Source organism: Emiliania huxleyi (genome assembly GCF_000372725.1).
Source record: "Emiliania huxleyi CCMP1516 unplaced genomic scaffold EMIHUscaffold_57, whole genome shotgun sequence".
NCBI lineage: Eukaryota > Haptophyta > Isochrysidales > Noelaerhabdaceae > Emiliania > Emiliania huxleyi.
The window spans coordinates 105,809-121,148 of record NW_005197722.1 but is presented as its reverse complement, the minus strand read 5'-3'; the positions used below and the strand labels follow the sequence as shown (position 1 = coordinate 121,148).

The window sequence follows — 15,340 nt, the reverse complement described above, 5'->3', positions numbered from 1 at the left end:
GGCCCTGGGGATGGTTCACACCTGTCCAAGCATTCATGCAGACAGTAGTCAAGCACATGCAGACCCCTGTGTAATATTGGCGCGCGCGGGGGGCCATGACGCTTCCGCCGGACAACCGCATCTTGGGGGTCGACATGTACCGCGCCACCGCGCTCTCGATGGTCCTCTGGCTGGGTCTTCTCGAGGTGACCGAGGCGTGCGGCGAGGACGAGTGCAACTGGACGCAGCCGCTCCACTACTTTGAGCAGCTCTCCGGCCTCTTCTTCCTGCTCTCGGGCCTGGGCAACGCGCTCTCCATCCTGCGCAACCTCCAGCGCGGCCGCTCCGCCGCCTCTCTCCTGTGGGCGCAGCTCCTTCGCTCCGCCATCCTCACCGCGGTCGGCGTCGGCATGCGCGGCGTCTGCCTCTTCGTCACGCGCCTCGCAAAGCCGCTGCACAAGGACGAGGCGACTCCGTCGTCCGCCTGGCCGCCGTATGCGGAGTGGCCGTCGCTGCTGCGCGCCGACGGACTCGCTGCCCTCGAGTCTCCGCGCGCCCTCGCCTTTCACGGCGTCACGACCGGCCTGGCCTCCGTCGTCGTGTTTCTCCTCCTCGCCCTCCGCCTGCCCGCCGCCGCTCTGCCGCCCGCGCTGCTCGCCGCCGCCGCCGCCACGCTCGCCGCCAACGCGCCCGCGCGCCGACTCGCCGACGGCGCCACGTGCTGCACCCCGCCGCTGCCGGCCGAGGCGGCGCCCGGCAGCGGTCCGCCCGGCGGCGGTCCCGACACGAGCGCGCCGCGCCACCCTCTCTTCCTGTGCGGCGAGACGAGCCTGAGCTTCACGGCGTCGCCCGGGGCGCTGCCGTACTTTCGGGTCCCCGCGGCGTGCGCCGTCGTGCACGGCTACGCCAACACCAGCGGCACCGTCCACACTCCCAACGCCTTTGACCCGTGCGACTTTGGCGCGCCGGCAGGCGGCGGCTCGCTCTACCTCCCTCCGTGCCACACGAGCGAGCGAGCTGCCGAGGGTGCCACCGCCGCCAACGACGGCGCCGCACGAGCGCGGGAGGTGCCGCCCAGGCCAGGCCGACTGTGCGAGTCCCGCCGCTCCCTTGTATCGTCAAACTGCTCCGAGCCTTCTGCGTGGCCGTGCGCCGCCGCCGGCTGCCGCAAGCCTCCCGAGCTGCCGGCGGCGAGCGGCGTGCTGCCGCGGCCTCCACCCGCCGACGCCGCGGCGGCGGCGAGTCTGACGGCTCTAGACGGCGCGGCTGCAGCTGGCTGCGCGCCTCTCGCCGCCGCCGGCCTCTGCTCCGCCGACTTTGGAGAGGCGGCCGCTGCCGTCGGAATCGATGTCAGCGCGGCGGGCGAGGGCGGGGCGCTGCCTGCCGCCGACACGCCCGTCACCGAGCTGTGCCCGCTCTCGTGCACGCCGACACTGTGCTCCAACTCGAAGAGCTCCGCAGCGCAGGCGGCTTCCAGAAGTACTCCCTCCCTCCCTCCCTCCCTCCCTCCCCTCCCTCCCTCCCTCCCTCCCTCCCTCCCTCCCTCCCTCCCTCCCTCCCTCCCTCCCTCCCTCCCTCCCTCCCCATTGATCAGTGATCAGTTGAGCAGGCGGCGCGCTTCAAGAAGTCGGTGGACGCCTCAATGGATGACAAGACGGAGGAGGAGAAGGCCGAGGTGGAGGCGCGCAAGCGGGCGGCGGCGGAGAAGAAGCGCGCCGTGCGGAGGGTGCTGCTGCGCGGCGCAGGCTGTGCTGCGACCCATGAGCGCGTGGCGGCGAGGTGCGTAGGCGGCGCGAGGCGGACGCGGCGAACGCCGACGGCGCGGAGGGCGAGGCGCGGCGGAAGGCGCAGCTGCGCGAGCGCGCGTGCCGCTCGATGCTCGAGCGGCATATGGGCGCGGCGCGGCGCAGTTGGGGCCCCGCCGCCCTAGAAAGAAGTCGGGAGCCACGACTCTCTTCCCCCAGCGACCTCTCGAGAGGAGCACCCGTACTCCGCTGTATTCCGCCGCATGCAGCCGTGTTGGTAGCCCCCTCGTGATCCTGCGATGCTGCGAGTGCCGGCGCGAGGCCGTACTCCCACCCTGACCGCCTCGGCAATCGGCGTGGTTCACGACGCAGGCCTCCCGCCCGCCGACCTCGGCGCAATCTGGTGCCCCGAGATCACAATCTCGGAGGTGACGCGCCGGCCCGAGGTCGTGGCCCGCGTCTGCCAGCGCCAGCCGTGGTACCGCACCAAGTTCACGCGCGAGCACTCCTACAACCACACCGCGCGCACGTGGCAGACCTCGCGAGACGCGGCGCCGCGCACCGCCGGCGCCGTCTACCTCGTCCGCGCCACCGGCGCGGCGCTGCAGCTGCTGTTTGGCCTGCACGGCGCCACCGCGTACCTAGCGCCCACCCTTGCCGGCTGCGCGCTGGGCGCCCACATCCACACGCGCGGCGGCGTCTCGTGGCGGCTGCTCGCCGCCGCAGCCGCGTGCATCTCCGCCGCCGCGTGCGTCGGAGTCCGCGGTCTGTACCTGCTCCGGAAGAAGGCCGCCTCTCCGGGCGCCTTCCCGGAGCAAGTCGCGGAAGACGCGCTGGAGCGAGGCGCCTCGCAGGTGCGAGGCGAGGAGTCGCTTGCCTCCTCGACACGCCCTAGACACGCCCTAGACACGGCCTAGACACGCCCTAGACACGTTCTAGACACGCCCTAGACACGTCCTAGACACGCATGCGTACGAACCAGATCGCATTCAGCCTTGGTTGATGAGCAGGTGCGGCTGCTCTGGCTCGCTCCGGAGGCGGCGTGCCTCGTCGCCACTTTTGCCATCATCGATTTGCCGAGCGCCCGATCGCGACGGCACCGCGCGGTCCGTAAGACGGCCTGAGATCGCCCGAGATCGCCCGAGATCGCCCGAGATCGACGCCAGCCCCGCGACGCATAAATTGAGTCATGAGTACAGATTCATTATTCATGAATGCCCCGCCAGCCCCGCGACGCGCACTCGCGGTTTGCCCTAGGGTTAGCGGTTTGCCCTAGGGTTAGGGTACCGTGGGGGTAGGGGATGGGTGGGTATCGTGGGGGTAGGGGAGTCCGCCACCGTCAGCACTCGCGGTTTGCGCGTCGAGCCACGCACGGGCCGCCGCCGTAGGTGTGGGAGGCGCAGACCCGCGCCTTCCGCCGCGTCGGGCAGATGAGCCTCACCGTCTACGCGTGGATGGAGCCGCTCGCACAGCTCGCTCGAATCCCGCTCCAGCGCGCGTTGCACGCGCGCGGCATGAGCGTCGAGCGCGCCAAGCGGCAGCAGCCGGCCGAGCAGGCGGCGCTGCTCGGCTTCATCGTCGGCAACTACCTGCTCTGGATCGGCGTGCTCGCGGCGTGGTCGCGATTGCGGTACGCAGGCGCCGCGTCGGCCGGCCACTTCGCCGAACCTTCGCGAGATTGAGCGAGATGACCCGAGATTGTGGCGAGATGTAGGCTCGTTCGAGTGGCTCATCGAGCGGCTCGTCGCCTCGCGCTCACAGATCGCCTCCAAGCGGGGTGGCGGCGGTGGCGGCGGTGGCGGCGGTGGCGGCGCGGCGGCGGCGGGAGGAGGAGGAGGAGAAGGGGGAGGAGGAGGAGAAGGAGAAGGGGGAGGAGGAAGAGGCGGCGGCGGCGTTGCGGGCGGCGATCCGCCCCCGACGGGCGTGCTCTTCGATGGCGGCTGGCTCGACTGGGCAGTGGTCTGGGCAGAGATCCTTGGGATCATCTGGGTTCCGGCACTTGTCTTCCGGCTCGTCTTCACGGCGATGGCGGCGGAGATGGGCGACATCTACCACCAGATGAACTCGACCCACTTTTGGGTCTCCAACGTGACCGCCGACGACGAGCCCGCAAGCCACCGCAGGGGCCGGGACAAGCCGCCGCCGCCACAGCGGGCCAACCTCAACGCGCTGCTGCTCGGGCTCACCGTTGCCACCGTAAGCGCCGGGATGCTCCTCGGCCTCGCTTCGCTGGCCGCGCGACGCTCGGTCGCTCGCCGCCCGCGAGAGAAGGCGGACTAGCACTCCACTAGCACTCCCCACCCCCCTTTTAGCTCTCTAGACTCTTCCCACCGAGACTCTCGTGCACCTGGGCCGCGCCCGTCTTGTGCCACACTTTTGGTACACGTACAGGGTGATACTTATCAGGTAAAAAGGGAGTAGCCACATGCATGCCACCAAAGTTCAACGATATAGCTCACAGGTCTCTCACACTCGCTGCAGTCCCTCAAGCATGCTCAACGGAGGTCAACGATATAGCCATATTATAATATAGCTCTCACAGGTCTGACTCTCTCTCACTCGCGCGCTGCACGTGCAGTGTGCCCCGCTGCAGCGAGCTGCACTCTCCACATACACCATGATTACAGGACATTTTGCCTATGTACGGCTGGCTTCTCAGTGGAGACAGTATGTAACGATGTATCAGTATACAGTAACGTGACACACACTCTACTGAGACGAGAATCGAGTCCGCGCTCCTCAGTACTTCAGAGCGCAGGGCAGACGATGTGGAGGCGGAGCAGACGCGCAGGGCGAGACGAGGGAGGGAGCAGGACTTTGCGGAGATCAGCAGGAGGATGTACGAAGAGATTAGGAGATAGGAGCAGCAGGGACCCGAGGGACCATGTGGAAAATAGACGGCTAGTGCTAGTCCCCCACATCGGGAGGACGACCCCGGCTAGCCGCCGACCACACCCACAAAGAACCCTGCACAAAGATCGCACGGGCGGGGATTGTTCCTTTTTACCCATCTCACAGTAGAGAGGTGTCCGTTTTTATTTATTTATTCAGAGCACACACACGTACACACACACACACACGTACACACACACACTCTCTCTCTCTCTCTCACACACACAGCCTAGCGCTTGTGGTGCACGACACGACGCACGGCGGCCGTTTTGGCGGGCTGAGCGGGCTCTTCCCTCATACGGCTGCCTGCGAGCCGCCGCATAGCTCGCGCAGATGGGCAACCTCCGCCTCGAGGTCGTGCACGTACTGCTCGTGGTCGACGCGGCGTAGCAGGCTCTGCAGACCCGGGTCGAGGGCGTGCCAAGCGCCTGTTTGCCGCTCGTTGAAATTGACGCGGTCCGCGAACCAGCGCTGCGCGACCGACAGGTACAGCACGTCGCGATGGCGGGGCGAGCGGTTGGCGGTGCCTCGGTGCGCGAGCCGGATGTCAAAGAGGACCGTGGCGCCGGCAGGAGCGGCAAAGGTCAGGGTGGAGAGCCTTCCACGCTGGTCCCGCACGCCGCGCTGTAGCAAGGAGGCAGACAGCGACGCCTAGTGGTAGCAGGAGCGGGCGACTGAACCGACCTCAACCCTTGGCCGCGCTTCGTCGGCCAGACAGCGACGCCTGGACAGCGGGGTCGACCGGTCGCCCGTTGAGGAGGTCGACCGCGGACGGCCACCACAAGCCGCTCTCGCCGGCGCCGCCGAGAGAATAGCGGAGGTGCGACCCAGGGATGAACTCGGTCGGCCCGTTGCTGCCATTGCCGAGCTCAAGGCTGGTGAGAGGCACCATCGCGACCAGCCCCGCAGGAGGCAGGTTGGCGCCGGCTGCATCGCGATGGAAGTTTGCATCGTCTCGAAAGAGGTCGTCAACGTCCATGTGCCACACCTGGTCGGCCGAGCCGGGCGACGCGCGCACCACCGAAAAGGTGTCGAGCTCCACGTGCCGGTGCCTCAGCATCAAGCCGACAACCTGTCGGAGCGCCGAGGGGCCGCCGCCGATCGGAGCGTCGAGCACGAACGGCGGCCGCGCCGGCAGCTTGAGCTCGAGGCGGCCGCGGTCGCGAGGTGCGAGCCGGTCCGTAACCGAATCTGCCGAAGCGGCCAGGCACACGTCCCCGTCGCCACGGCAGCTGCCGCTCTCCACTGCAAACTCGGCGTCCACGCTAGCCTGCAGCCTCTCGAGCGCCGCTCCGCTCATGGGAGGGTCGCTCACCAGCGTCACGACGCCGCAGACCCGCAGACCCGCGAGGGCCAGCCGCAGCGACGTCGCACTTGGCCCCGACCCTTCGACACGCACCACCAGATTTGGGACAGTGCACAGCTTGCGGAACGGGCCGCCGGGGGCGGTCAGTCGGTCGGGGTCCGCGAGTGCAGCGATCGCGGCGCGAACCAGCGCAGTGCCGCCGTCGGCGAGCGCCTGGGCGTCGGTCGCACACAGACGGGGCGGGGCGAGGAGGGACAGCACTGCCTCCCGCGCGGCGGTGGCGCTGGCTGCTCCGCCCAGCCACTCTGCCAGCTCGAGAGCAGCCTCGCTCTCGCGCAGCCTCTCGAGTGCTCGCCGCTCGACTGGCGTCGTGGCGCAGGAAGCACGCGCCGGCGCCGGGCCCTGCTCCTCCGCCGCAGACGTGTACAGGTCGAAGGCCGCCTGGCGTGTCAGGGGCAGGGGCTCGCCGTCCAAGTCGGCGCACGCCTCGGCGGCCTGCCGCGACATTCGGAGAGGGTGAGCCTCGCTGCGTCGCGTAGCCACTAGCGGCACGTCGGCCTTCACCTGGCACACACCCAGCCTGGCCCAGACGTGCGCCTGCCATGGGAAGAGGCGAAGGTGCGCGCGGAGCATCGTGCATACTGTCGCGCCGTCCCCATCGCTGTCGGCGCTGTCTGCCGCCTCGAGGAAGAAGCCGTCATTGCCATGGAGCTCCGGCTCAGATGCGGCGAGGGTGGCCAGCCCGGGGTACAGCTCTGAGTGTGTCTGAGCAACGCTCACCGCAGTGAGGGCAATGCGCGCCGCGAGCATCATGCCGCGTGCGTGATGACAAGTACAAGTAGGATGTGACCGCGATCTGCTCTGCACTGTCGGCAACACTCTGCAGGCGCGAATTGTGGGGACGCACGTCCAATACACACAGACTGCGCGATCGCGTATTATGATCGGTGTGAAAACAGCATAGTATGTGTGAATATAGTAAGTAGTACATGCCCCTGTGAGCTCAGGCAGTCCTCTAGTGTGCCTGGACTTGGCCTGAGCAAATAGTAGCGTTTGGGGCCTACTGTCTGAATACGTTTTCCACGTATTCCAAATGACCTCCCAGAGGCCTGTATTCTGCCGTATTCCACCCGTATTCCACGTATTCCATGGAATACGCCGTATTCCAAGCTCCCAAAATGGACGTATTCCGTTTAAAATTTTCTTCGCTCCGCGAATTCAGACAGTAGGGTTTGGGGCGTGAATTTAGCCGAAGTGGACCTTGCCCAGCAAGGTCCACCAGAGGCCATGTGTCGGGGCAGCCACAAGCGGGCTGGGCATGGGCGAGTCGACCTGACAGGCCGCTCGCTGCCCCAACTCGACTTACAACTCGACTTAGCCACGGACTTGGCTCACACCCAGGTCGTTGTACTTCAAGGCTAATAAATAAATAAATAAAAACGGACACCTCTCTACTGTGAGATGGGTAAAAAGGAACAGGCCCCCGCCCTTGCGATCTTTGTGCAGGGTTCTTTGTGGGTGTGGTCGGCGACTAGCCGGGGTCGTCCTCCCGATGGGGGACTAGCACTAGCCGTCTTCCACATGGTCCCTCGGGTCCCTGCTGCTCCTAATCTCTTCGTACATCCTCCTGCTGATCTCCGCAAAGTCCTGCTCCCTCCCTCGTCTCGCCCTGCGCGTCTGCTCCGCCTCACCGTCTTCTGCCCTGCGTCGTCTGGCGACGGGTCCTCCATAGTCGGTCGAGGTCGCCGCCCTCCTCGTGCCTCTTCCCAACGTTCCCTCGGCGGCCGATGCCGTCTGCTCCGGCTCCCCAGTCCCCGGGTCTGCCCTGCTCTCGTCTGCGCTAGTTTCTGCTTCGTCCTCACCGGCGTCTCTCCTCTTCCCTCTCCCCTTCTTGTATGCTTTGCACATCGCGTCGATTCCTGTTCGCGTGAGCACCAGCCTGAAGCCCGCCCAGCATCTGAACCGCTCCCTAAGTCGAAGGAGCATCATCAGTCTCACCCACTTCGCTCTCTGCCCACCGACTCCGCTCCCTCCCGCTTGAGCCGCCGTCGCGGCCCTCGTTCGTCCCACTGGCTGTTGGCCTGTTCCCACGTTACCCCGTCCTCCTCGCCACTCGGCTCGGTGTGAGTGAGTATTCTTGATACGAAACCACGACGACACACACCAGTCGACTCGCATCGGTTGCCTCCATGAACGGCGGAGCTATTCTCGCGCCCACACCACACCTGGCTCCAACGTGGACACGCCCATAGCTGGGGACACTACTAGGTCACGCATGGCATCACAGAAGTTTTATCTCTGGGCCCCGAAAGGCATCTCTAGCAGTGTCGTTACACATGCCCCCTCCCCTCCTGGGCGCATGCGCCTCACGTCTCGCCAGAGCATAAGCCCTTGGCGTGTGGCGAGACGAGTTTTTCGCCATCGCCGCGAGCAGCAAGCCGCCCGCCGCAAACAGCCGGAGGCCTCGCCGCGGCACTGGCTGCGCCGCGGTCCCGCACCCGTCGACGCAGCTCCCCCCGCGGAAGACCGCGCGTAGCGAGGTCTTGACGATCGAGATGAGCGTGCCTGAAGCTCGCCCACCTACTGCCCCTGAGAGTTGGTTATTGAGTGGGATCAGCTCCCCCCCTTGGGATCGAAGCCGCCACAACCTCACACCCAACATCCCAGGCGGGATCAGAAGGGGACTCCACACCGGACACCGCCCGGGCACAGCCCCCCTACCCGTCGGATCGCACAGAGGGCCCCCTCGGAGCAGCCCACACACAATCACGCATCGGCAGATTGAGTGCCTGAGTCAGGCAGACAGCACAGACAAGAGGAGAGAGAGAGAGAGAGAGAGGAGAGAGGAGAGGGTGAGGGTGTGAACACACGTGAGGAGTGGGGGAGGGTGTCTGTGGTGGGCTGTAGTCCTACTACGTGGTTACAACCACGCGCCCCTCAGGAGCTAAGGTAGAGTGTTTGGGTGTCAAAACACCGGGTCGGCGCCAGGCTTAGACAGCCTGTCGCACGACGGGGTGACTGCGAGGCAGTCCGAGCACGAACTAGTCGTCGATCCGCTGACGATCCCCGCCGCTTCACCGTCGGAGCGGCGGCGGGTGAGAGTTAGCGTCAAAGGTCCACCAGCACAGCCTCCAGCCACCAGCCTCCACCTCCACCGTCGAGCCGCGATCGCTGCCGCCCGCGACGCCGCCCGCCGCGTCAGATAGCCGCGTCGCGCGCACCGAGTCGAGTCGGAGAGCCGAGCCGCACCAGCAGGAGCATCTGCACCAGCAGCAGCAGCACCACCACCACCACCACCACCCGAGAGAGAAGCGCACCTGCCCGACGCCGCCCGCCGCGTCAGACGCTCGCGACGCGCGCGTCGAGCCCAGTCGCAGAGCCGCGCCGCGCCAGCAGCAGCATCTGCACCAGCAGCAGCAGCACCACCACCACCAGCAGCAACAGAGACAGGCAGAGCAGGCGCAGAAGCGCTCGCAGAGCGGCGCGCAGCGCCGCGCACGCCACGCTGCGGACCGTCGGACGAGCGCACCGTACGTCGGCGGCGAGCCGCGTCGCCAGCCGTCTCGCGAGAGAGCGGCGCCGCCGCGTGCGCGCAGCAGCCGCCGCGGCAGAGGCGAGCCGCGGCGACGTCCGCACTAACGGATAACGGCCATGGCGGTTTTTTTTTTTTACACACACACAGAAAGAAAGAAAACAGCCAACCCAAGGGAGGGATGGGAGGACGGTACGCCGCCACCACACAGGGATTTTAGGGGGGAAGTGTGGTGTTAGCCGTCGCCCACCCTCGGGCGTCTACCACTTCCTATCTCTCTCCGCAGTTTATCACCAATTCTTGCAGCGACCTTCATGCCCACACACACACACTCGGCTGAGTCAGAAAATTCTTTTCTTCACCTCCACATTCACTGAAGACGTGAAGAGCTGATGCACGGTCTCTCGCACCGACGCCTCGCCGGGCCACTTCGCCACAGTGTTGGTCATGCTGCGCAGCACCGTCGTCCGCGTGGACCACCTCTGCTGCGGGATGGAGGCAAAGCTAATCCGGGACATGCTCGGTCCGCTCGAGGCGGTGGCCGAGGTCAAGATCTCTGTCACTGATCGCCGTGTCAACGTTGAGCATACAGACGGGCTCGCGCCAGAGTCGATCGTCGACATGCTGAACCGGAAGCACCTGGGCGCGTCGCTGCAGGACAAGTCGGTGGTCGAGTCGGTGGGCAGCAGCTTCAACCACGCGGAGATCGTCCGCCTCACCGTCAACGCGACTCAGATCGTACTCTTCGCGGCGACCCTCGCGCTGCCGCGCGTCGGCTTCCCAAAGATGGCGTACGGGCTTGCGTGGGCGTGCGTCGCGATGAGCGTCGCGCTCTTCCACGAGGCGTACCTCGCGCTGCGGCGTCGCTCGCCAAACGTGGAGCTGATGATGGCGATCGCGGTGGTCGGCGCGCTGGTGCAGGGGCAGCGTGGTCGAGATATCGCCGAGATCTAGCCGAGATTGACCGAGAGTAGGCGCGCTGGTACAGGGCAACGTGGTCGAGGCCGCCTCGGTCGGCGCGTTGGTCACGCTGATGGACTTAGTCAAGGTCTGCGCGCTCGAGGCGGTCGGTCGGCGGCTGCGCGGCTCCGTCGTCTCTGAGCCACTCGGCGTCGAGGTGTTCCGAGACACTTCCGAAGACGCTCCCCAGACCGATATGGGAAGCGGGGGGGGGGGGGGGGGCGATCATCGCGCCTCCACGTCCCGTCTTGACGAGACTGTGTGACACTGACTGGCCCATGGATCCCTGGCCCATGGATCCCTCCGCAGGTGCCCGGCGGCGGGAAAGTGCCGCTGGCGAGCCTGGCGGCGGGCGACGTGTACTTGCTGCGCGTGGGCGACGTCGTGCCTGCAGACGGAAGGGTCGTCGCGGGAACGGCCGCGCTCGACGAGTCCCGCGTGACTGGAGAGGCCATGCCGCAGGCCAAGCCTCGGCCGCACCTCGGCTGCACCTCGGCTGCACCTCAGCTGCACCTCGGCTGCACCTCAGCTGCACCTCGGCTGCACCTCAGCTGCACCTCGGATGCACCTCCCGCAGGCCAAGCGCAAGGGAGATAGCGTCCTCTCCGGTGCGATCGTGTCGGCGGGCTACCTACACGTGCGTGCCGAGGCGCCTGTCTCGGGCTCCTTCCAGGCGCGCGTCGCGTCTGCAGTCGAAGAGGCGAAGACGACGCTCTCGGAGATGGAGGAGCTCGTCGGCAGGTTCGCCACTTGGTACACCCCCACTGTCCTCGGCTTGGCGGTGGCGCTCGGGCTGTACAAGGGCTTCCAGCAGTTTCTGGTCGTGGTGGTGGCCGGATGCCCGTGCGCGCTGCTCGGCGCGGCGCCGTTTGTGCAGGGCGCGACGCTGACGCTTCTCGCGGGCCGGCACCGCCTCCTCGTCAAGCACGCGAGGACGCTCGAGGCTCTGGCGGTGATGCAGGTGATCGACCAATCATGAAGCTCATGCCCCAACACTGAGTAGTCAGTGCCAGTGCATTCACAAGGGAGTGACTCACGCTCAGGCGATCGGGCTCGACAAGACGGGCACTCTGACTACGGGCCACTTTGAGCTCTTGAGGCTGGAGCCTCTGCCCGGGGCGGCGCACACGCGGCAGGTACTGCACCGATGGGTGGCGGCTGTCGAGGACCAGGACAACCACCCGCTCGCGCGCAGCTTGGTGGCGAGCTACAAGGGCTGCGTCGCCGACTTTGTGGCCTCGGGCGAGAGCCTGCCCGCCACGAGCGGCTACCAGCGGCACGGGCGGGACGGCGTCAGTGCGACGGTCGAGGGGCGGCGGGTGGGCGTCGGGAACCTCGCCTTCCTCGAGGCGGCCTTGCGCTCGAGCCAGGCCGACGACGACGACGACGACGACGACGATGACGAGGTGGAGATGCCGCCGCGCCTGCGCGCCGCGCTCCGGAGAAGGCGCGAGCAGGAGAAGGCGGCGGCCGCCGCCGGAAAGGGCGAGCACGCGGGCGAGCCGCTTCCTGCCGCAGTTGCGGCAGCAGACCCTAGATGGGTGGACAGACAGACCCGTGTATTCAAGCCACCACTGTGGAGGAGACGCGCTCAGCGGTACTCGGCTGCACTCTGCTGTCTTTGCCGTATTCGTGGCCCTCGTACTCACGCGGTGCTCCGGGTACACCACGAGGCCGTCTCCACGCCCTGACTCTGGCGTGGTCACGGCGCAGGCAGCGGACGCCGCGCAGCGCCTCGCGGCGGAGATCACGAGCGAGCAGGCCGGCAGCGGCAGCGTGCTCTATGTGGTTGTGGACGGCGTCGTTGGCGGCGTGATGCTGCTGGACGACGCTCTCAAGCCGCAGGCGCAGCCGCGTAGTACAGCCATGCGCGCACACGCCCTAACAACTGCGGTGCGGCGCAGCAACGAAGCACCGACAACAAGACAGCCGTCCACACGACAGCCGTCCACACGACAGCCGTCCACCGCTGCCACGAGAGGTGCAGCGGCCGCCGCCGTGCAGCCGGCCCTCGTGGGCAGACAGCCTGGTGGACGGGTTCATGCATCAGCTAGGCGGCCGCCACCGTGCAGCAGCTGCGAGGCCTCGGCGTGCGCCCGATCCTGCTGACGGGGGACCGCTCGGCGGCGGCCCGACGCGTGGCGAGAGCCGTCGGCATCGGCGAAGCGGACACGCACGCGGGCTTGCTGCCGACTGTCATCGCTTGCCCGAGTAGCACATTGCAGTTGTTCACTGTGGCTGTGGTGTGTAGGTTTGCTGCCCGCCGACAAGCAGCGGATTATCCTCGCGCACACTTGGCCGCAAGACGAGCCCCGCGCGCAGGACCTGGAGCAGAGCATGCTGCCGAGGGCGGGTCGCGGCCCGTTGGTCGTGGGCTTCGTCGGCGACGGCCTCAACGACTGCCCCGCGCTCGCCAGCGCGCACGTGGGGATTGTGCTGCAGGAGGTGGGCACGCAGGCGACCGTCGACGCCGCGTCGGCGGTCCTCCAAGTGGACATCGACCAGCTGCCCGCGGCGGTCACCATCGCCCGACGCGCGCGCCGACTCGTGCTCACCAACCTCCTGCTCGCTCTCAGCATCAATGTGGCTGTCATCGGCCTCGCGGCGACGTGTGGGCTGCCGCTGTGGCTCTCGGTCCTCTCCGACTCTGGCGGCCTGCTCGTCGTCCTCGCCAACTCTCTCTGGCCGCTCACGTGGCGCGTCGGGCAGGCAGCGCCGCGGGCGCGCCACAACTCCTTTGGGCTGGGATGAGAGAGAGCGGCACACGCGGCGGCGCGCACCGACCCAGTCTCACACGGGAGCTGCAGCTGCGCATGGTAAGGTATAAACTTCTCCACACGCAAGTAATTTAGTTATATAGGGAGGTTCGGGTTGCGCAGCGTCCTAAAATCTGAGGGTTCACCGCGTCGGTTCATCCCTCGGTTCATCTTCATGATCTTGAGGCTTCGCTTCTATCTATAGTATAAAGTGTAAGTATCTCTAGTAGCCGTTTTGTACCTTCACGTTCAGTGATAGTGTCGAAAGACAAAGTGTGAGTTTATTGGTGTGGATGCAGGAACCAGGACGGCAGTATAATTTAAGAACGACGCACCCTCACAGAGCAGCGCAGAGCCGCACGCACGCGCTGTGTGAAGTAGAGCGCCGCGTTGCCGTCGCGGCGGTCGAGCTGCCGCATGCCGCTCGTGGATCTCGTAGTGCGAGCGAACGAGGTTCCGGGGGCTAGAAGTTCAGCACTCGCCTGCGGACAGGTCTAAGTTTTGGGCAAAAAACTTACTACCCAGCCTTTGATTTTGCAAGGGCGAGGGTGAGGGGGCGCATCGCGGTGCGGGGAAAAGGGCTGCGGCTGGGCACAAGGTGTCGAGCAGGGGCAAGCGATCTCGCACGCAGCCTTGGCGTCCTCGACCGACAAGTCTTCCACACAGACCTCCTCAAGGGGCGGTTGCTCGCCGCAATACCCCTCCATCTGCTGGTCGTCCAGGGCCCCACAAGCCAACGTTAGGCTCGCGAGCTCCTCGGCTGGGAAGAGGATATCCTCCCCGGTGATCGCCTGCAGAGCCGGCTCATCCAGGGTGGCGGCACACGCGCTTGTCGCCCCCCCCTGCGACCAATCCTGGAATTCGGCATAGGCGTACACCTGCGCGAGGCAGTGGAACGAGTTGAGCAGAGAACTTTTGACCGTGCATGCTCTGGGTGTGGCGGCGCACATTCTGGAAGTGTCCTGCCACTCTGGAAGCGTGCCACTTTTGGGATTTAAGCCTCAAGCCGGAGGAGTACGAGAAGATTGTCATCCTCCGCATGAACCGCGCCTTCATGGAGTACATGCGCCAAAACCACGCCAAGTACGCGAAGGCGTGAGCGAGGAGGCGTCGAGGCTGAGCGGGTCCCCCCCTCTTCAATGGTCCGCGGCGGGCGGCGGCGCACCGGGGTAGTCGCGCCCGTAGTCCGCTAGATTGCAGACTATCGCGGACCGTCAGAACTGTGCTAGTGCCGCCTGTGTATATGGGCACCTGAGATTGAGGGCCAGACCGCGTCCGCACGCGCGCACGTGGCGCAGTTGCGCGAGTTCGTTCGTTCAGCGCGGCTCGTGGCTGAACTGCACGCCGAACGAACGAACTTTACGATAATTTTCTTTTTTCCTAAGTTCGAACGGAGTTCACGAACGTTCGTTCGTTTTCGCAGTTCGCGCCTTCCACAGCCGGCGCGGTCCGTTCAGTTTCGAGGTTCGGGCTGGGCCCCGCCGGCTGCGTTCGTTCGAGTTCGGAGTTCGCGAAATCCGCGCGAACTCGAAGGGCTGGCTTAGGCGGCTCCGGTGGTGAGCCGGTGTGTGTGCCAGTCCGCGCCAGTCCGCGCCCTTGTCGTGCCAGTGTGCTGTGAGACAGGTTGCGCACTTGGAGCATTTGGAGTGCAGTCATTAGCCTCACATCCAGGGCGGGCTACTACAATTCTTTTTACTGAGCGCTGACCGACAACTCTCAGTCGTCGCCAGGCGCGTCCGCTCCGCCGCGTTGGTTCGGGCAGCACACGCCCCACCGCAGATCGCCGCCTGGCGCCGCACCCATGCGTCGCGATTTGTGACGGGGGACGGTTTCGCCTCCGTCCACCGGCGCGGGGTGTTCTGCCTCTGGCGACACACGGCTGCTGCTGGCGACCCTGCGTGCCCCCTCCGCCGCGACTGTCCGCCGGGCGTCCTGCGGAGCCCCGCCTGAGAGCCACGCGCGACTGTCGCGCAGGATCGGCCCGGTCTGCCGCGGCGTGGTCTGGGAGCGGCCTGAGCCATGTCGGCTATGGAGCGGAACTGCACGCTGCTGCTGCACGGCAAGGAGGCGACGCCGCCCAACGAGGAGGAGATTCGCGAGCTGCTGGAGGTGCAGGCTGTCGCCCGGCACCCCTTGCACCGACGCGCATCGGGACGAGTGGCGCAGACGG

At 66.5% G+C, this 15,340-nt stretch overlaps 3 protein-coding genes across 3 annotated transcripts; 2 read left to right on the top strand and 1 right to left on the bottom strand.

Moving 5' to 3' along the window:
* Positions 1-95: 95 nt before the first annotated feature.
* Positions 96-4,004, top strand: EMIHUDRAFT_104118 (hypothetical protein; the record flags this gene model as incomplete). The annotated part of the gene is made up of 7 exons (XM_005764970.1): positions 96-1,458; positions 1,581-1,758; positions 2,097-2,127; positions 2,171-2,578; positions 2,735-2,830; positions 3,113-3,354; positions 3,422-4,004. 7 exons carry the CDS (start codon positions 96-98, stop codon positions 4,002-4,004), a joined length of 2,901 nt encoding a protein of 966 aa, XP_005765027.1.
* Positions 4,005-4,910: 906 nt separating this feature from the next.
* On the bottom strand, positions 4,911-6,735 carry EMIHUDRAFT_213291 (hypothetical protein; the record flags this gene model as incomplete). Its single annotated transcript, XM_005764969.1, has 2 exons — positions 4,911-5,267; positions 5,347-6,735. The coding sequence occupies 2 exons, from the start codon at positions 6,733-6,735 to the stop codon at positions 4,911-4,913; spliced, it is 1,746 nt and encodes a 581-aa protein (XP_005765026.1).
* Positions 6,736-9,836: 3,101 nt separating this feature from the next.
* EMIHUDRAFT_452140 (hypothetical protein) lies at positions 9,837-13,165 on the top strand (the record flags this gene model as incomplete). The annotated part of the gene is made up of 9 exons (XM_005764968.1): positions 9,837-10,369; positions 10,437-10,571; positions 10,724-10,876; positions 10,992-11,375; positions 11,458-11,733; positions 11,872-11,931; positions 12,128-12,307; positions 12,469-12,657; positions 12,737-13,165. Exons 1-9 carry the CDS (start codon positions 9,902-9,904, stop codon positions 13,163-13,165), a joined length of 2,274 nt encoding a protein of 757 aa, XP_005765025.1. The 5' UTR covers positions 9,837-9,901.
* Between the last annotated feature and the right edge of the window lie 2,175 nt (positions 13,166-15,340).